This window comes from Pseudopipra pipra, chromosome 10 (assembly GCF_036250125.1).
Source record: "Pseudopipra pipra isolate bDixPip1 chromosome 10, bDixPip1.hap1, whole genome shotgun sequence".
NCBI classification, from domain to species: domain Eukaryota; kingdom Metazoa; phylum Chordata; class Aves; order Passeriformes; family Pipridae; genus Pseudopipra; species Pseudopipra pipra.
In genome coordinates, this window is record NC_087558.1 from 9,359,497 (window position 1) to 9,379,451 (window position 19,955).

Sequence of the window (19,955 nt, forward strand, 5' to 3'; positions counted from 1 at the left end):
CGGCGGCCGCGCCCGCCGCTGCCGTCCGGGCCCGGGCCCTGCGCTCTCCCGGCCGGTCCTTTCCGCCTCCCCCTCCCCGCCCCGGCCGCTCCGGCCGCCGGGGCCTCCCTCCTCCCCGCCCGCCCATGGATTTCACATAGCAGCCGCCGCCTCCGCCGCCGCCTCCTCCTCCTCCTTCTCCTCCTCCTCCGCCACCGCTCCATGGCGGCTCCGGCTCCGCGGCCGCCCGGCCTGTGCTGCTGCCGCAAGGGCTCCGCGGCCGGGCCGGAGGCGCCGCCGGCCCCGCCGCCTCCTCCCGAGCCGCCGCCGGACGTGGCGTCGGCGTCCAGCTCGCAGCTCTTCAGCCTGCGGCACCTGCACCTGGGGCTGGAGCTGCGGCCCGAGGCGCGGGCGCTGGCGGGCTGCCTGGTGCTGGAGCTCTGCGCGCTGCGCCCGCAGCCCCGCGCCCTGGTGCTGGACGTGCACCCGGCCCTGCGCGTCCTCTCGGCCGCCTTCCGCCGCGCCGCCGCCGGGGAAGCGCCCTGCGCCTTCGCCTTCTCGCCCGCCGAGGCCGCCGCCGCCCCGGCCCCGCCGCCCCCGCCGCCCTGCCCGCCGCCGCCGCCGCCCTGCGCGCCGCCCTGCGCCGCCAGCCCGCCCGCCACCACCACCTTCCTCTCGGCGCCCTGCATCGCCGCCGGGCCGCTGCCCCCCGCCGCCCCCCCAGGGGACCCGCCCGCCGGACCCCCGCCCGCCGCCGAGCCGCCGCCGCCGCTGCCCCTCTTCGCCCAGCCGCCCTGCTCCGCCTGCCCGCTCGGCTTCAGGGTGGACCCGTTCACCGACTACGGCTCGTCCCTCACCGTCTCCCTGCCCGCCGCCCTCCAGCCGCACCAGCCCTTCCAAATCATCGTCCGCTACACCACGGCCGACGGTCCCGCCGTGAGTACCGGGGGGTGGTAATGTAGGAAACGGGGTCCCGGGGTGGCTGGCGGAGTCCTCCCGTGCCACCCGCGCCTGTCGCGCATCTTTGCTCCTGTTGTGAGTGACCGTCGGGGAAGCGCCTCGGCCTCGCAGCGAAGGCGTTGGGAGGTATCTGACTGGCAGCCCCTCTGTTCCTGTCTCCGTCCCCCATGGCCGGGCAGCGCCTGCCCGCTCGGCAGCAGCATCTGTCCCTGCCCGCAGGGGCACTCGGCGGTGCCAGCCCCCGCCCGCGGTCACCCGCCGCACTCAGCGGCGATGCTCGTACCGACCCAGCCGATCTCCCTCCTGCCTTCCCCCATCTATCTCCGCGGCCCCCAAGGCTGTTCGTCCCCCACCACGATAGTAATTTAAAAGTTTTTCGTCCTTTAAGGGCATTACAGTCGTTGACGAGGAGAGGGAAAATTTGTAAACTCTTGCCTCGACTCAGTTCTTCAAGATAAGTTATGTCATCCACAATGCAGGAGTTTCCCTGGGGGTTTTGCCAGGCACTTAAAAAATCAGGCGTTGCACACCCAGGCTGACGTTCCAAAGAGCTGTGGTCAGGAGCTTTGAGAAGAACAGGGGTGATTCCACATGTTTCTACAAGTTATCTGCTGGAAAAAAGGGATGAGAAATGGCCCCAAACACCTGTTTGGATGTGGTCGTGGAGGTGCTTCCACGTCTCTGTTGATTAGCTTTCTTCGTCAGCGAGATGCTTTGTAAATTCTGTCTCTTCTTTTAAACCCCTGGTATTTAGAAGCGGTTTGTTCCTGGCCTTTTAGGTGCTGCCTAGCAGATCTTGTGCTTTTAAGAAGTTATGACAGTGAAAACATGAAGTTATCACTGGAATATTGATTCTTTTTGTTACTGTACAGTCAGTTCAGGTTGAGAACTAAACTGATGTGATTTTCATTATGTGCTTCATGAATCTATTTGCAAAAGGAACATTTTTCTGAGAATATTGCAACTTTGCTGCCTCTGTCTTGCTTAGAGGAATTGACTCAGCCCACTGGTTTGGTGTTGCTGTTGCACTGGTCAAAATCTGTAAATGAGTGGATCTATTCCACTGTTACAAGGTATTTAACAAGAGCGGGAATTGAACATAACAGTTTCTTGGAAAACAGCCCAACAGCAAGTAAATAGTAGCCCTTTCCTCATGATAGGAAGGCGTCGCGGAATAGAATGAGTTTGCTGGATGTTTTTCTGTCTGATTTCAATACTGCATTGAAGCTCAAGAAATTAATTTCATCCTCAGAATCATCTAGGTAGTCTTAATACATTGGCTCACTCGGAACAGTGAGTTGCACATGAAGGTTTTTATTGACAGAAGTTTCCTGTGGTCACATGGTGCCTTTTTAATGTTTTAGTCCTTCCCTTAAAGTGTAAAAATGAAGTAAGATTCTGGCACTTTTAAATTCAGATCCACTTGGATATTGTTCCATTTCACCTCAGGAACTCCTGGTTTTAATATTTCCTTGTACAGTACTCTTCCATGTAGCCCACAGTGAGTTCAGAAGATTCCGTTCTTTATTTTTTTCCCAAGGCTTGTGAAGGAACCTGTTTCTTTGTCCACTCTCTGCCTTTTTTGTAGTGAGAAAGCTTTAAAGCTAGTTTGGCATTGCTGTGTGCAATCATTCTCAGTCTGGCTGATCTAGACCTCCCGAAGTACATGATAACACGCTTTCCTCCTCTTGAACAAACTTTTATTTTAGGCTGGCCTGTGCTTACCCCTGGTTTTTGCCAGCTCTGTTGCCAAAGGGGCAGCCTGTCCTGCTGAGTCTGTGGAGAGATGATCTCAGATGTAGTGCAGTACTCATCTGAGTCTCAGGAATGACCTGAAGACCACTGGAAGGTGCAGGGCACTGGTTGATGTGATGTCCTTTAGTTTCACCTTGCATTAGTGTGTTGCCTCCTTGGCCCCACACACCGTCCCATGTGGATGTCCCATATCTGAGGATGCTAAGAGCAGAAAATTTCTTCCATTCCCTCTATTGTTTTCTTGCTCCCCCTGGATCAGAGGTGAACTAGCTATTCTCATCCTGTCTTTTGAAGTCTTTATTGTGCCTTTAATAGTGTGTACTGCTTCAGTTGAAATGAAGCTGCAAGGACTCATGTCAAAAGATTATTGATGGTCAGAGTCAGGGGCATGCACTGCCCTTCCTGAGTGATACTGGAAAGTAGAAACAGGCATGCTCACTGACATAAATCCTACTGTGTTTGCTCGCTCACAATTGTAGGTTTTGGCTGGCAGAATATTTGTCCTCGAGTAGCACCTGTTCTAGCCCTTCATGTTCAGTATGCTGAACTATTTTTTTTGGATCCAAAGTGGTTTGGTGCTATTGTAGTGCTCTCTGTCATTACTGTTTTCCAGCCCAGTGTTGCACTTTAACAGGGAAGAGTAACCCATATATGTATAAGGGTGAACTTGTTTATATTTGTGTCTTGTACGTATCCTGTCCCTTCCTTTTCTCTGTGTCAGTGAGGCAACTTTACAATGTTAGACCTCTCTCTTCTAGGAGTTCTGTTTTCTTTGGCCATTCTAGGAATATATTGTCCTTAGGTCAGGGTTTATTTTCTGTGGGACCCTAAACATACTTATGGGACCTATAAAACAGTAAATTCATGTTGCAGTGAAGTGTGAATGTGTTGGCAGTAAGATCAGCAGCAGAGATACTAGAGTGTTTAAAATTGGAAACCTTTTGTCTTGATATACTTGGTTTGAGCCATCTGGATATGTTATTTGACTGTTCCATTATTTCTCATGTGGAGGAAGGAGCCAAGATCTTTGATTGTTTGATGGACATTGAGAGACAGCTGAGAGATTAAATCTGCCTTTCACAGAGCATTCCAGCTCCCTGTGCTGTTAGGAAACCATATGCTTGGTACATCACCAGTTTCCATCAGAGGCAAGACTGTCGTCATCATTTTGTATCTCTCACAGTGTGGGCTGAAGGCACACACTGATCAGGTGTGTCAGGGACTGTAGTTCTGCTCTTCCTCCCCTTCTTTTCCCTCACCCCTCAAGTAATACTCTTGCATGATATTTTCGTTTTGGGGTTTTTTTTTTCCCTAGAGAGAAAAATTTACACCTCTCTCTTGCCCACTGTGTCACACCTCTGATTTGGCAGTGTACATCTTAACATCAGTGCTATTTTCTTTCCTTAAATAAAAATCCGGCTCTGTGTTCTGGTATAAAAAATGATAGCACTTCCTCGTCCTCGGGATTTAGCAAAAAGGACAACCCTCTTTGCAGTGCTGAAACTTCTCAGGTGTTCCTTAGATTTGTCTTGAATTTCTCAGTCCCCCTACAGTGATTTCCTGCCCAGGTGTGCCTTGCTCCTGTAACATGCTCTGCATCTCAGGAGTTTGGTTTACTTTGTCATCAGATGGAGTGGCTTGTTTGCCTAGAACAGAAGCTGTGTCGTTGCAGCTCTTCCTGGGACCGTCATCAATAATACATGTAGAAACATGGAGGGATTTAAAACTGAAAGAGGCTTAGCTAATTGCCTTTGTTGTCTGCCAGATTTGGGTAAAAGATTATGATCTAAGTCAATAAAAATTATACTCTTGGCAGGTGTCTTATAAAGTGGGAGCTTCTTGCAGTATGTGGGCAGGGTGAAGCCTGGGCTGCCCAAAGCCTCTGTGCAGCAGAGGAACCATGCAGCAGGGTTTTTTTTCGCTTGAATTGCATCACAGAACAGCGTTAATGTGTGAAACAGCTTTCCTGTATACATGGAAAGCTAGATAAAAAGGAAGAGCATTATGATGATGTCATGTGTATTTCCCAAGGGAAGCGCAGGAGGGATTTGGATGTGGAGTAGATGATACAGCCCCCAATGCCACTCTGTCCCTGTGCAGGGCTCCATGGCCTGCCCCAGCAGCACCCTGTGCCTCACACTCCTTTCTGGGGTGCTGCTTTTACTCGTTTTCCCCAGCCCATAGCCCTGCCTCTGTCCAGTGGCATAGCCTGGTCTATTTATATTACAGATCTATTTATATTGTTTCAGGATAACTTTCATCATTGTTCCAAGTGCCTCTGGAAAGAGAGACGGAGGCTTGCCATGTAGCTGCAGACATTAGAAAACAGGGGAAAAAAATACTTCATCCTCTGCAAATGTTTTCCCTCTTGGCTTGTGGGGCTGGTGCTTCATTTAACTTCAACCAAATGTCAAATAAAGGGGTATTGGTTGAAAAGAAATTGTCCTTATTTATGGAGTTTCTTGTAAACAAGAATCAGCTCTCAGTTTCCCTCCCCTTCCTGCTTGTGTTTTCCTCCTGCCCTGCTCAGGGTGAACTTCCCCTTATCTCTCTGCTCTAAAGACATCGTCTGTCAGCCCTTTTTCCTTCCTACTTAGGTGTTGCAGCTTAGGTCTGGTGGTGCCTTATCTTTCTGTTTTCTTTGTTAGCCTTTTCTGTCTCTCAAAAAGCAAAGGAAAGAGAACATTTTGAGGATGAGTCTCTTCAGGGCCAACCTTACATAAGTCAGACTTTGTGACACAAGCACAAAGCTACGGATCAGAGGAGTGCTTTTAACAGTTGGCATTTGGGCAGATCTTTAAAAGTTTAATTTCTGAGCCTCCTCCCTGGATCATTAGAAAGCTACTACTCTGGGTTAAAACACAGCACTTGCATTTTTTTGTGAATGTGTGATCTGGGCGGAAGCTATTAGTTTCATACCGTGGGGTTTAATGAGACAGATGTCCCCAAATGCCTTCTGGAATAGTTGTCTCCAGTTCCACAATGTCACATTGCACAGACAATATTCATTGCTGTGAAATGCAGGTATCCATGGAGTGGAAATCTGTAGCTACGTAGTGCCCCTGGGCTGTGACCCAGGAGTGTGGGCAGTGCTACGCTGAAATGCAGCCCGTGGATGTGAACAGTGGCACAGCCTGAGCCTTGAGTCCTGCTTTAAGCGTGTTTCTGGCCCTGGAGGCTCAAACAGAAGAGGATAATCTTAAACCAAATTTCAAGATAAGAATGCTGTTCTGAGATTAATGTTACTTCTGCGTAGAGGTTTTTAATTTTGTGATGCCTCCCACCTGAAAATACCCAAACGTTTTCCAGTGGAAGTGTGAGCCTCCATGTGAACAACTGGAAGCTGCTGACAGTGTGTTTCCTGTCTTTACCTTTCACTGATCCCCGGGGGTGCTGCTGCAGTGGATGATTTGGGAGAGGAGTACACTGGCAGCTGAGGAAAAAGGTCTAAAGGCAAGAGAAGATAACAAAGAGTAACCTGATAGGACAGGAGAGAGAGAAAACTTTAACTTCCAGAAGACAGGTTAACTAGGAGACAGAGTTGTAATATGTTGTTAAAACATGAGCAGACTTAGTACTCAGGTTTCTCCTCTGTGTTTCATTGCTTTCCCTTGAGGACCAGAACTGAACTAATGTCTGCACTAACTGCTGTTCCCTGATTTCAGATTTATTGGTTCCTTTGATCTAAGAATTCAGCAGACTCAGAAGTTTTATTCCTTGTGCTTGATTGTTCCCAAGACTTCCAGTGGTTCCAGCTTTATTGCAAGTTTCACAATATTTGATATTTTCCATTAAAGTTCAGCTCCAGAGTTCTAGGATTACAAGAAAATCCTTATTTAAAATTGCTCCTACACTTCAAAGTTGGAGGCAGGGAGCATGTGAAAGCACAAACATTTGAAACAGAAAAAACAAAAGGCAAATAATTGCATTTTTTCTTATTATTCTTAATCTATTCTAATTATTTGCTGAGGGTCTGACTTGTGATTTATTTGCTGTTTGGTACTGAAAATTGACATGCTCAGTGTTGTGTTTTGTTGGTTTTTGCTTTTGTGACCACCCAGAATCTCCTTATCCATTCTGTAAAAAGGGGCCTCCAGTGTCCTTGACCAGATGTTTCTTACATATACCGACTTTTTTGCATAGTGTCAAAATGTTTGATGCTTCAGCCAGGAGGGCAGTGTCAGGGTCACAGATAATGTTGTGTACACTGTTCAGCCTCAGGGTTTTTTAGTTTGTGGATTTGGGTTTGTTTTGGGTGGTTTGTGTTTTTTTTTTTTTCCACAGCTTGTGTTACCTGTCCCCTTCTACTCCTGTTCAAATTGAGTTATAAACATGAAGATATCCAGAGTATTCCCTCTGAGAAGAAGGTTGTGTGGATGTTGGTTAGGGACTTGCTATTAACCAAGCAAATTGACAGAACAGAAATAGTGAATGGCTGGAAGTCACTATGCAGGGTGTCACCACTCAGTGGTCAGGCAGTAAGAAATTCCTCTGAGCAGTCCCAGCAAATAAACAGGAGTAGAAAGATGTATTGTTAGAAATGGAAATGTGCCCCATGCCAGGTATTCATCTAGGGAGCCAAACAACAGAGGTGGTGTTTCTCCCCCACAATCCTCTTGATTTCAGATTTAGTTTTTGGCACTTCATCCCTGTGTCGTCCCTTTCCCTCACCTCTTCTTCACGTCATGTTTTAACAGATCTGGTGGCTGGATCCAGAGCTGACGTACGGCAATGCCAAGCCATTTGTCTTCACGCAGGGCCACTCGGTGTGTAACCGCTCCTTCTTCCCCTGCTTTGACACCCCTGCAGTGAAATGCACCTACTCAGCTACTGTCAAGGTAAGGGGCCGAATGCCTGGGAATGGAGCTCTTAGTTGCTGTTCACTTGTGAAAGCATAGTTACATCATGTATGTACACATGATAAAAATATTAACTGTGATTCAGAGTTATAAAAAATACTGCATTTTTTAAGTCCCGTTCTGGTTCTTGGGCCAGAATCAGAGTAGTGCCACGAAGGTAACTCTGCTGCCTATCACACTTGGGTCTTGCTCCCCTATACTTAATGTTGAAAGAGTAATTGTGAAATGGATAATATGAGAGAGAATTTGGTTGGTTCTTCCAGTAGTGTCAAATAATATTGCATCTTGTATAAATGCAATAATTTGATATGTGAGTGCTTTTGGGGCAGCTGGCATATAGGAGAAGTAATATTTTTGGTTGGTATGTTTTCATGGGCTGGGCAGGTTGTGGTATAAAAACCTCACAGAAATCTTACGTTCTGTGTTATCTAAAATGATTGTTTTTAATGTACATCCTCAGACAGATGAAAATAAACAAGAGATCTGTGGTGTAGTCATTCAGCTGTGATCATCTGGTGAGCTGATGTGTATGATGTTGGTCTTCCAGGCTCCAGCAGGCATACAGGTGTTGATGAGTGCCACCCAAAGTTCCTACCTAGAAGAGGAAGGTGTATATCAATTTTACATGGAATATCCAGTTCCTGCCTACTTAGTGGCCCTGGTGGCAGGAGACCTTATACATGCAGACATAGGCCCAAGGTAAGGTTTGCAGTGAGTTGATTCTGCGTTTTCTGTCTCTGTACAGTACTTTGTGTTGTAAGTACCAATGACATTGAGTCAGTAATATTGGAACAGTTGGGTCCATGAGCTGTGAGTGTTGAGAGAGTTTGAGGTGTAGTTGGGTGTAAAGAAATTCATGGCACTGCACTGGCAAAGATATATTCCTCTTTCATAAATGCTGCCTGTTGTCCCCTGCAGTCATTACAGCTGCTTTTTCGTTGCCTTATTGTAGGGATCTTTGGTTACCTCTTGCCATGGAGCGTTAGCCGAGGAGGGCCCGAGTCTGACGGGAGGCCTCCTCTCACTATTACCATACATGGAAGTGTATTGAGCAGTCAGACTATTTTTTCTAAGAGATAATTCAGTTTGCTGAAGTATCACCTGATGTTTTCTGTTTTCTGACAGGAGCAGAGTGTGGGCAGAGCCTTGCCTGCTGCCAACAGCCATCAGCAAGCTTTCTGGCATTGTTGAACGCTGGTTGACTGCTGCAGAGAGTCTGTATGGCCCCTATATATGGGGAAGGTGAGTTTAATCAGTCTCCCAGGGATGTATAATGGGAACAAAATAAAACAATATTGAGAAATGATCATGCTTTCTCCCTATGCAATAGCAAGGCAAATGAGCATTTCAACTGATGATTGTAGTAGTTGAAAACAAACTCCAGAGTTTTTGTCTCCACAAGTGGCAGTGAGGACCATGGAGGCACAGACGTGTTTTACCGGGTTTATGGGTCAGAATGGAGGTTTCTAAACAGTGGATCTTTCCTAAGGAATGAAGGTGTTTTGTGATGCAAGCCCAGCACTGGGCCAGACACCATTTAAAATGTGTGGCTATTTTATTTATCTCATTTATTTCTGCATGTGGCACTTGAGATGTGATGTATTTATTGTGGTAGGCCTGAAGATAATGAAAATCTCAGTACAGAGTCATTGAGAGTCCAAGTCCCCAAAACCAACATTAATACTTCTTGAATTAAGCTTGACTATGTATTACAAAAGAATGTTTTTAAGAGAATAATTTCATTCTTTGGATGAGAGACCATGTTTACCAAGGCTTCCTATATTTCTTTGCTAAAGGTAAGCAGGAAGATCTCATTGTTGTTAACTTACGAAATGTTACTTGAAGTAATCTGGCAACATTGCCCAGTGTGCCAGTGCTGATCATTGGTAGAGAAATTTAGAAAACAAACCAAATATTGTTGTGTTCTGAAGCAGACAGATCTGAGTTATTTTGCTGACACTGCATGTAGACCAAATCAGTTAATTCATTGATAGCTTCCCAGTCTCTCTTTTTCCAGGAGGCCTTTGGAGACTCAACACTGTGTTACACTGCTGTATGTAGTGTAAACTTAGTGGTTCTGGCTCTCAGATACACAATTTGTGATGAGTTTGTGTGTGTGAAGGGAGCATGATGCTTTTGGGAAGTGCTGGATCTGCTGCACATGAAAAGACTGTCAAGTCTTTATGTTGAAATGTGAGCAGGTCCTTGGCCAACAGAATAAATACTTGATTCCCTGATCAGAAGAACTAGGCACCACTGGTCTAGGAAGTTTGTTCACGAAGTCACATAAAGGTTTCGGATGAGCCTTTCCTAAAGAAAGGAAAATGTTACTGTGTCTCTTCTGAAACAGCTGTAGTTTACTTACCTCCTCTCTCCCCTCTCTCCTTAATTTTAGATATGACATTGTTTTTCTTCCTCCATCCTTCCCTATTGTTGCTATGGAAAACCCATGCCTGACCTTCATCATCTCTTCCATTCTGGAGAGCGATGAGTTTTTGATCATTGACGTCATCCACGAGGTTGCCCACAGCTGGTTTGGCAATGCAGTCACCAACGCCACCTGGGAGGAGATGTGGCTGAGCGAGGGCCTGGCCACCTACGCGCAGCGCCGGATCACCACCGAGACCTACGGTACACCTGCAGAAACGTGTCTCCTTGTCTACACCTTACCATAACAGAGTTGGCTGCAGTGGGATATTTGCCTTGGAAGCTCAAAAGTCTGTAGGGAGCTGGTTTTCAGCCACAAACTTTGCATTGAGCACTTTAAATGCTTAGAGTTTGATGTTGTCTTGGTTTTGGGTGGAATCAACACCTGATGTGGTAACAGGGGCTTTGAGTGAGGTGTATTAGCACAGTGTTGTAGGGACTTTGGAACTACTGTTGAGTCCCAGGCAGGTGTTCTTATGTCAGAGCAAGGTGAGCAGAAGATACTTCAGAGAAAGATGTAAGGAATCTTATTAGGGTTGCATTGTGAAATAACTGTCCTCTGAACAGGTGTCCTTCTAATCCTGATCAGTTAGTAGGTACCTGCTGTTAGAATGAACGATGGCAATAGCACAAAAAAATGTATACATTTATATAGCTGTCTGTTTATCTGCTGGAGGCTTCCTGCGGGACTGTACAGCCCTGCCTTTGCTTATGTCAGTGAATTTCACAGTCCAGTTGTTGGTGCTGCCTTTAGAATGTATAAGTAGTAAATCATTCCTCTTGTTTTTAAATTTAATTGGCTTTTTGCTGAAGTGAATAATGGGAACACACGGTTTTGTAGTTTGTCCTGTTATGTTCTTAAAAGCCAGTTCCATGTGTATTCTTACATGTCTACTGCAAACAATCTTGGAAAAATTACTGGAAATCTTGGCAGCAAAAGTGTTTAGAAGATTGCCTATGTTTTTATTCATGTATATTGTTTTTGGAGATGAACCAATAATGATTATGTTTAGGGAAGGAAGTGCTCTGAGCATCTATGGAGATGTTACATTGCATATTATATGTCTTTGAAAGCTGCTTTTATGTTGAGTAATTCTCAGTGGTTAGGACTGTCCTAAGTCACATTATACATGGCAGTGATATGAGTAGGTCAGAAGACCTGTTCTCTGTCCCATCTTAGTCTGTCCCTCTGACACAGAACAAGCTCTTTGCTGATTTTGGTCTGTTCTCTTGAAATTTAGAACTGGTTGTTTCAAGAAGCATTTGTTAGGAAACTAAGAAATGCCTTTCCCTGTGCCATTCTTTAGTAAGCTCTTTTTCCATTCTATCTTGTATTTTGTTTCTAAGACAAACCTCTGATCTAAATCTTGCCATTTCTGACATAATTTCTGGAGTATCTTCTGTTGTTAATAAAAACGCATCTTTATAATGACCCTGTTTAGAGAAATTTGAGTCCACTGACTACCACAGCTCTTGGATCCTGCTTAATCCTTCTCCCTGCAGCTTGAAGTAATTGCCCTTAACACTAGCTATCCTGGTTCTTGCTTTCCCCTGGGAAGCACATCCGCCCCTTGCTCTGCTCATACAGGTTCTCCTGTCTTTCAAATATATCCTGCTTCTTGATTCACTTTGATTTTGCTTTTATTGTATTCTAGTGTTTCATACATTGAGACTCTGAGATTGGATCTATGTAACAAACACTATCGCTCAAGTTGAAAACTTAGCAAAGAAGACTAAAATGTTAATAGTTATGGATGTTAAGTATCTTCTGAATCTGAAAATCAGTTTTCTTCTGCCTTTATCATGTGCAAGGGCATAGGAAAGATCTCTTGACTTGCCAGTGTAATACAGCTAGTTTAGCTTGAAAGCATGGAATGCTCTGCACTGCAGTTAGGGAGAAGAGAAGGAATGGCCTACCCAGTCACAGCTGTAAAAAGCCCTAATGAGTGCAAGGTGAAAAATGTATGGCAAAATATGGGTAGGATGATAGATAAAGGTTAAAAAAGATACAAGGATCAGTAATATACCAACCAAATCTAATCCTTTTCTCTTTTCACCCAGAGGTGACATTTACTTATTGGCAACTTACTTATTGGCAACTTGAAATGGTGTCTACTCTTCTACCAGTGGCATTATGTTTTTGTAGTACTTGATTGCTCCCTGAAAGTTACCTGTAGAATACTTATTTCAATGCTGCTCTGCTTATCTTGCAAGAATTGATAAGATGATGTCAAGGATGTAACTCTAGTGTAGTTTTCATGCTGCTTTGTTTTTCAGTGCAGCCTGCTTCCATAATCAGTGAGGAAATGCACTGGGTTAGGTTCTGACTTCCACTACAAATTGAAAGGATGTTTTGCACTCAGGTTTCTCTGCCATTACGTTACTGTGATTCTGTCTTGCTGTTGTGTCTTTTGTACCTTTGGCAGCTTTTACTTTGTAGCTGTGCTAGTCCTGCACAGGTCAGGTTTTGCTGGTCATTTTCCCACAACTAACAAGTTATTTTCTGGGGTAGGAGCTGCCTTCACATGTTTGGAGACTGCGTTCCGCCTCGATGCTCTCCACAGACAGATGAAGCTCCTTGGAGAAGACAACCCAGTCAGCAAGCTTCAGGTTAAACTGGAGCCAGGTATTGCTTTTGGCAGAGGCTAATGTACACAAAATTACACACATTTGAATATCACTGCTGGAAGATAGAAAAAAAAAGATTGATTTTTACATATCATTTATAAAAGAAAGAAAAAAGAAATACTGGTTTGTAAACCAGGCTAAGAGTAAGTAAGGAAACTTGGCCTTGAAGTTTTCTTTGAATCTAGATAACTTGTCTTTACAAATATTGTTCTGTGTAAGAACAGAACAGACTCACTGCATAGAAAGAGTTTGAAGAACTGCCTTGAAAGCTGTATGGGCTTGAAATTCTGAATTTATAAAATAAAGTAGTTTATAATGGACATATTTGGAAACATCACATGAAATCCTCTGCTATTAAATGTTCCTGGTTTTATGTTTTCATGTAAGATCTACGTATGTGTGTATTTAGCATGCCGATAAACATAGGCACTTGCTCCAAGTTGAGCTTTGCAGAGGCTGTTTGGTTATTCCCTGAGCCAGATGCATGAATGCACTCCAGATCTGTGTATCTTCTTCACTGATAGTTCTCTAGGTCTGTGGTCACTGTTGGTGAGGTGAAGCAGTTTTCAGTCTAGGTGGTATTTAAAACAACCTCAAATGCAAGTGGAGATGATACTGGAACCGAATGGAAAAGCACATGTTGGAAGTTTCAAAAGAGGAGCAAGTAATGATTACCTTATATTGATATCTTTGAAAATTTGTGGTATGGCAATTCCCTGAGTTTGGCACTGAAAAATGAGAAAAGGATTTGTTTTCAGATGTTTTCTGTGACCTCTAATTTAGAGTGACTTGTTCCACTGGGAATTAGTACTTGCCTTACAATAATTGGGTTTTTAATTATTATTTATCAGGTTGTGTGTTTGACTGCATCCATTTGATTTACTGTAGTAACTTAAATGTACTGACAACAGACTTGTTTGCGTTTTTAAGTCACTATGTTTTGACTTGGTGATCTCTGAGGGGTCTGTATATTCAGAAGGGCTGGAAATCACTGTCCTCATTAGAGTGTCTTATCACGTTGTCTTCTCCTTTCAGGTGTAAATCCCAGTAATTTAATGAACCTCTTCACCTATGAGAAAGGCTACTGCTTTGTTTACTACCTGTCCCAGCTTTGTGGTGACCCAAGACACTTTGACTCCTTCCTAAGAGTGAGTGTGAATAAGCTCGTGCTTCTCTTGCAATTTAGAGCTGCTTTTTTGTTGTTGTTTGGTTCTTTTTTTACTGGGTTTCGTCACTGTGGCTAATTGCTAGGGGTAAAGTTGAACACAGTTGTGTCTGAGATGGAGGGATATTGCGGGCCTGTCTGTCAACCTAGATGAATCTTTCTACGAGATTTTTTAGATTCTGAGGTTATGAGATGCTACATACAGAGTAGTAGTTTATTTTTGTTATCTCTTGTTCTCTTCTCCAAGTAATTAGAAAGCTGTTCCAGCACAGATTGCCTGTGAGTGGAGTGATGTGGCTTGATTCACTACTAAGAAGTGTTAGCTGCTTGTTTTTTTGCCAGGGTGACAAAGGGCAGGTTGCGGCCTTGGAGCACATTTGCAAAACCTGTAGAAAATTATCAGCTACTGGCTTGTTTTTGAAAAGGTAGAAGAAATGGTACGGAGCTGTCAGTGTATTTGCAGCTACTCAATTTTTTCTTATGGTGCTTCACTCGTCTGGGCAAAGAGAGAGAATATTTTTCTTGAATATTTCTTTTAAATCTTCAGATGCTTGGTCTCACTCTTCTGTTTCTATTTGTTCGTTGTTGTTGCATGCAGTGGTTCCACATCAAAAGGAAGCTGTCTTTCTCCTAACCATATTTGAACTTTTTACTCTTTCAGGCCTACATTGAGAAGTACAAATTTACCAGCGTTGTGGCTCAAGATCTTCTGGATTCCTTCCTGAATTTTTTTCCAGAGCTGAAAGAGCAATGTGTTGAGAGCAAAGCAGGTAGGAGATTTACTTAGTTAACTGTAAACACTGTAGAAAATCTGGATGATAAATTTTGTGCTTTGCTTGGAGGATGCATTGGAAAATGCTAAGGCGAACAAAACCCTTCGGCAACAGCCAGGTTTGTGACAGAATTTATTGTTGCTGTTACTGTGTCGGGGAATGAGAACATATTAAATTGCTGACAATTTGGGCATTAATTAGCTGAGTGACCCCTGGTTAACTTTCCCATTAACTCATCTTTCACTCTGCAGACAGAATGATCAGTGCATGTAAGATTTACACATGCTCAAATGCAGGGAAAAGGTGAATATACTTTGAAATTCCATCTATTTCAATTATAGAAAACATGCTTTGAGAACTATAACTTTCCCAGGGTCCTACACATACATAAAATCTCTTCCATAATGTTTCACTCTCTCTTATATCCCCTATTTATAGCTATTGGTGGATTTATGGAAGGTCTGTAATCTACTAGGTGCTTACTAGCCCACTTGCTTAAAGAAACAAGACTAATGTTATCGTGCCAGTTGTCCATTCTTGCAGGTAGTTATTAAACCCGTTGGTCAGTTTAAACCAGACCAGCAGGGGAGTACAGCTCTTAAAGATACTGGGGTCCTTCAGCTTTGTGGACAGGAAACTGCCTGTGGAGAGATGTAGATGAGTGAACTTACTGTGGGGAAAAGCTGCAGCAGGAGCTCAGCAGCTCTGTGTTTTACTTGGACCAGTGGTTGGCTAAAAAGTTAATTACAGCATGGGCTAGTTATGACCTAGCTAATATTCAGTGGATGCAGGAGAGAGGAGTTTTAGGGTAGATGGAGTGGAACAGGAAGTATTGCCAGAGGTTAGAAAGTACTGAGGTGGTAAAGGGTCAAGGGGAAGAGCTTTATTGGAAAGCAGGCTCTGCTGCTTGTGCAGAAACTCATTTTTTTTGCTATATATTGTATAAATAAATTTAAATTGCTCGTTTTTACTGGTGGATGGGAAGAGTTTAGTCAGCCCTCTCATCTCCCTTTTTTTTCCTTATGAAGCAGGTTTTCCCAATTTTCTTTAATGCTCCTCATAATCCTGAGAAAGCGGAATGCATGCACAAGAAGTCTTATATTATAGTTTGATCACAGATACTTGTCAGCCTGGCTGCCCTACATGTGTGGTTTTTGTACTTACTTGCTGCAATGTTGAGCTCTAGAAAGCTCTGGTTAGGTTTGGAGAGGTGTTGCTGGCACTCTTTCAGGTGTTCCATAGGCTATCCCAGTGACGCTGCTGTGCCACTGTAACTGTAGATTGGTCTGATTTGCTGTTGTTAGAACCTCTCTTAACTATGTTAGAAGCAGTCCTGCACCTTGAGGCAGCCAAGCTACCTGCAGAGATCCCTGCTCCACATATTTGGTATTCCTCATTCCAGGACTGGAGTTTGAACGTTGGCTCAATGCTACAGGACCTCCATTAGCTGAGCCGGACTTATCTCAGGGATCCAGTCTGACGAGACCAGTGGAGACACTCTTCAAACTCTGGACCACAGAGCCCCTGGACTCTGTTGCTGCTGCCAGCAGCGTTGACCTCACTAAATGGAGAACGTTCCAAACTGTGCTTTTCCTGGACAGATTGCTGGATGGGTCACCACTGCCACATGGTGAGTACTCTTATTGGGAAAGCAGAAATTACTCCTGGAATAATTGATTGAATTCTAAAGAGCTTTCTGGTTGACCTTACCATTCACGTAAAGTCAGGTTGAATGGGGCTTTGAGCAACCTAATCTGGTCAGATGGGCAGATGTCCCTGCCCACGGCAGAGGTGTTGAACTAGATGATTTTCAAAAGTTCTTTCCAGCCCAGCCCATCCTATGATTCTGTGATTTTATGATTTGTTATTTTCTGTCGACCCTCAAAATCAACAAAATAGGTCATAGTTCTTTCTCTGTGTATGTGCTCTCTTCAGAGGTGATAAAAAAGCTTTCGGAATGTTACTCCTCTCAGCTGGACTCCATGAATGCAGAAATCCGTATCCGCTGGTTGCAGATTGTAGTCCGAAATGACTATTATCCAGACCTTTACAAAGTCCGTCGCTTCTTGGAAAACCAGGTACTAACTGCTGGATTAAAATCACTGCACCTCTCAGTGCATGAGACATGTGCATGAGACATGCGACGTGAAAGACCTTGGAACTTCTGCTTCCTGGCCAAGTGTAGCCCAGGTGTGTTGTGAAGGGGCTGAGCATGGCTCACCTGCTAGTGGGCGGGGAGGAATGGGCAGATGTAATTTGAAATGCCTACAGATAATCTCTGCTTCTCTAGTCTGACTCAATACCCTTGTCCCAGCTCTGCCCCATGCATTTTTTGTGTTGCTTTGTAGCAGCCCTGGCTTTTCCAGACCAGAAGTTTTCACACTACTGAATTATGTGATTATTTGAATATTTACACTTCAAGCAAGGCAAGGGCTCATCGAGCTCCTTTCAGTGATTGTTATTGTGCAGGAGCAAAAGGTTACTGCATGTATTCAGTGTGGCCTCTTCTCCTTGGCCTTCCTGTTATTTGTGGAAGTGGCTCAGAGAGCAGATTTTTTTTATTATCATTCATAAAAATCTTTGCATTAGACTTACTTAGAATAGACTCATCTGTCTTTTGAAGAAACGTGTTGCTTGTCTACAGTGTGAAGTTATTCAGGGCTGTTGGAGTGTAGCTGTAGAAGATCCGAACTTGTTGACTTTTATTGAAGTGTTTTTATCCAGTTTTCCTTTTTTGCAGATGTCTCGGATGTACACAATTCCACTTTATGAGGACCTTTGCACTGGCACCCTCAAGTCTTTTGCCTTAGAAATTTTTTACCAGACCCAAAACCAGCTGCACCCCAATTTGCGGAAAACGATCCAACAGATCTTATCACAGGGCTTGAATCCACTTCCTGCCATAGACACTACAGCAGTCACTACAGACACACCAGCAATGGTGCTTGAGGACAAAGTCTCAGAGGCCACAAATGGTGCCATTTCACTCAGGGATGTCAACGTGTCTGCTTAAATCACCAGTTCATGCCAGCCACAAAGCTTGAAAATGGGGACAGGAACAGAGGAAAGATACCAAGCGTTGCCTCCTTTCTCTCAGCCTTGCAGCTGCAGCGTGTCATTGTAACTGGATTTCTCTCCCAAAACACAAAGCAAATGTGCCTTCAAGTATCCAGTGTGTGACACTGCCAGGTTTCAGAGATATCCTTCCGCTGTGTGATGAATATTTTGATTTGGTTTATACTGGGCAGGGACTCCTGGGCAGTTGCTTCTGCATGGAAAGTGGATAGTTCTCTTTCCTGAGGCTCATCTGGATGGTTTCTCCGAATCTGTTGATTGGTGGGGTTCTTTTCTTTTTTTTTTCTTTTTTTGTCTGAGGCCACTGAGGCATGTTGTACTTGCTGTGTGTATGTTGCTGGGGAGTGTGTATGTGTCAAGCTGTCATTGTCCTGATATTTGGGCTAAAGTTCTGCAAAGGAGAGACTCAGGAATTGTCAGTGGCAGCAAACACGTTTTCATGTTAAGCTCCTTCCTGTGACAAAGGTATTGTGATTTGGGAGGAAGGGGATTAATACTTCAATAAGAAACTAATTTTAAATAGCTCCTGTTCCCCCCTGCCCACAGGTGGCTAAATAATAATAATAATAATGCTTTTTATGTATATATAAAAAGATATATCAAAAAGAACCGGGAAACCCTATGATGGATTTGAAATCCTTCTGTAGTTAACCCTACCCTCCATTTTCCCTTTGCACTTGATGGGACAAGCAATAAGGAAATGTGTAGGCTTGAATTTTCACAAAAGTTAAAATTAGGTGCCCAAATGCCATCAATTCTGGTCTAGCTGCAACCTTGGTTAGTGTGTCATGATATGTGGCACGTGTGTTTGTCAGATAGACTCTGTGTGTCTTCTGTCCTTTTGGAAGAATTAACAGGACCTTTAGATTCTTAAGATCCCCAGCATATCTTGGCTTGTAAATCAACCCTGGCAATATCCATGGTAAAATTTTACTGCCTTGAATAATGTTTGCCTGAATAAGAGTTTGCCCTGTCTGAGGGAAGCACCATTTTTCTTGATGAGAAACTTTTAAGCCCCACTTTACCCGAGTCTGTTTTCTGACTTATGGTGGGAGCAAGGTGCCATTTAATTTACCAGATGTGCTGTTTCTCTGGATCACTGGCCAGCCATGCAGGATGCGGAGACGTTGTCTTCTGTCTGCGCCGTTCGGTCTCAGGAAACTTGAGGGCAAAGTGTCCTTGGGTGTTTCAGAGTACAGGCGATGGTTCATAGACTCTGTGCCACAACACTTTTAACACGTGGGTGCCCGTGTGCCCCTCTGTGAGCTCCTGCAAGGCATCTCTGAGCTGATGAATCACCAGGATAGTCTGAATAAAAGGTGAAACATTTGCAAGAGGCTCAGCTAACGGAGATGTGAGAGAAACTGTTTTATACTTCAGGGCAAATTTTAGCCCTGCTATGGGGATCTGCACAGAACGGGAAGAGCGGGAAATTTGGGAGGCTTGTTTTTTTCTTCACCAAAAGTATCTGTTTACACCCATGTGTGGATGGGGACTTAGGTGCTGTTACTGGATCTGCATTTTCTGGCTTTAAATTAATTTGGACTTCACCATAGCCTTAGCCTGGGCTGAGCTGGGATAAAGCAATAATAAACTCAGGCCTCTGTAGTGCTTCATTAGTTTTAAAAATGGGCCATCAGCATTGTTGGGCTTCAGAACTCCAAGCTCTGCTCTTTGCTCCTTGAATGGGATTATCTCTTTAATTCTGTTTTGTTTTCCCAGAAAGGATGGAGAATGAGGTTTTCTGCACAAATCTCTTTCCTTTTCATTTGTTGTTCTATTGAAAGAGATTTGTACAAGCTGACTTTACACTTCCGGAGTTGCCGCTGTTGGTGCTGCGCCTCCTGGACCCCACTGCCAGCAGCGGCGGCCTGGCCAAGACCAGGAACCACTAGCATCTTTTGGAATCACAGGCCTCTGTTTTAACTCGGTTTATTTCATGGGAGAATATTTGTGACCCTGGTGGAAATTTTTCATTACATGGATGCCTTATGATGACTGTCAAATTAAACTAAGCTTTGTGACAAGTTCAGCCTTCTGGGCAGTTTTTTAGCGTCTCTGCTGTGGCTGTGTGGAAGAGCTAACTTGGTACAATGTTTTTGTTCTGTCCTTTTCTGGGGTGCAGCACAGAGGGAGTTTGGAAGCTGTTTAAAAGCTGCAGAGGAAGAAGCTGGAGAGGTGGCAAAAGCAAATAATCAAAAGTAAATATTATCTATTGTTCCTACAACTGATAGAAATACATGAGATCAGCTGTGTGTTTGCATATACACCCATCAGAGCAAGGAAATACTGCCTGAACCAGACTCTTTCCTTTTTAAAGAAACCTAAGTTAGT

General features: G+C 44.3%; 1 protein-coding gene across 3 annotated transcripts; it reads left to right on the forward strand.

Annotated features, from left to right (window-relative positions):
* On the forward strand, positions 1 to 19,648 carry RNPEPL1 (arginyl aminopeptidase like 1). 3 transcript variants are annotated; one of them, XR_010433043.1, is made up of 11 exons: positions 1 to 915; positions 7,392 to 7,532; positions 8,101 to 8,252; positions 8,679 to 8,795; positions 9,949 to 10,184; positions 12,493 to 12,606; positions 13,644 to 13,756; positions 14,435 to 14,543; positions 15,949 to 16,176; positions 16,482 to 16,736; positions 17,287 to 17,420. XR_010433043.1 is itself a non-coding variant. In XM_064666079.1 (11 exons), the coding sequence occupies exons 1-11, from the start codon at positions 202 to 204 to the stop codon at positions 17,316 to 17,318; spliced, it is 2,115 nt and encodes a 704-aa protein (XP_064522149.1). In that variant the 5' UTR covers positions 1 to 201; the 3' UTR covers positions 17,319 to 17,454. The 3 variants fall into 3 exon arrangements, 2 of the variants coding, with proteins under 2 accessions (XP_064522149.1, XP_064522147.1); XM_064666079.1 differs by having other exon boundaries at positions 16,482 to 16,624; positions 17,271 to 17,454; XM_064666077.1 differs by having other exon boundaries at positions 5 to 915; positions 16,482 to 16,624; positions 17,287 to 19,648.
* Positions 19,649 to 19,955: the final 307 nt, after the last annotated feature.

Bases quoted from the DNA above. Each gene is read 5' to 3' on its own strand.
- RNPEPL1 (XM_064666077.1), top strand. From the start codon at position 202: ATGGCGGCTCCGGCTCCGCGGCCGCCCGGCCTGTGCTGCTGCCGCAAG. The intron at 916-7,391 runs GTGAGTACCGGG...ATGTTTTAACAG, and splicing joins CCACGGCCGACGGTCCCGCC to ATCTGGTGGCTGGATCCAGA. The intron at 14,544-15,948 runs GTAGGAGATTTA...TCCTCATTCCAG, and splicing joins ATGTGTTGAGAGCAAAGCAG to GACTGGAGTTTGAACGTTGG.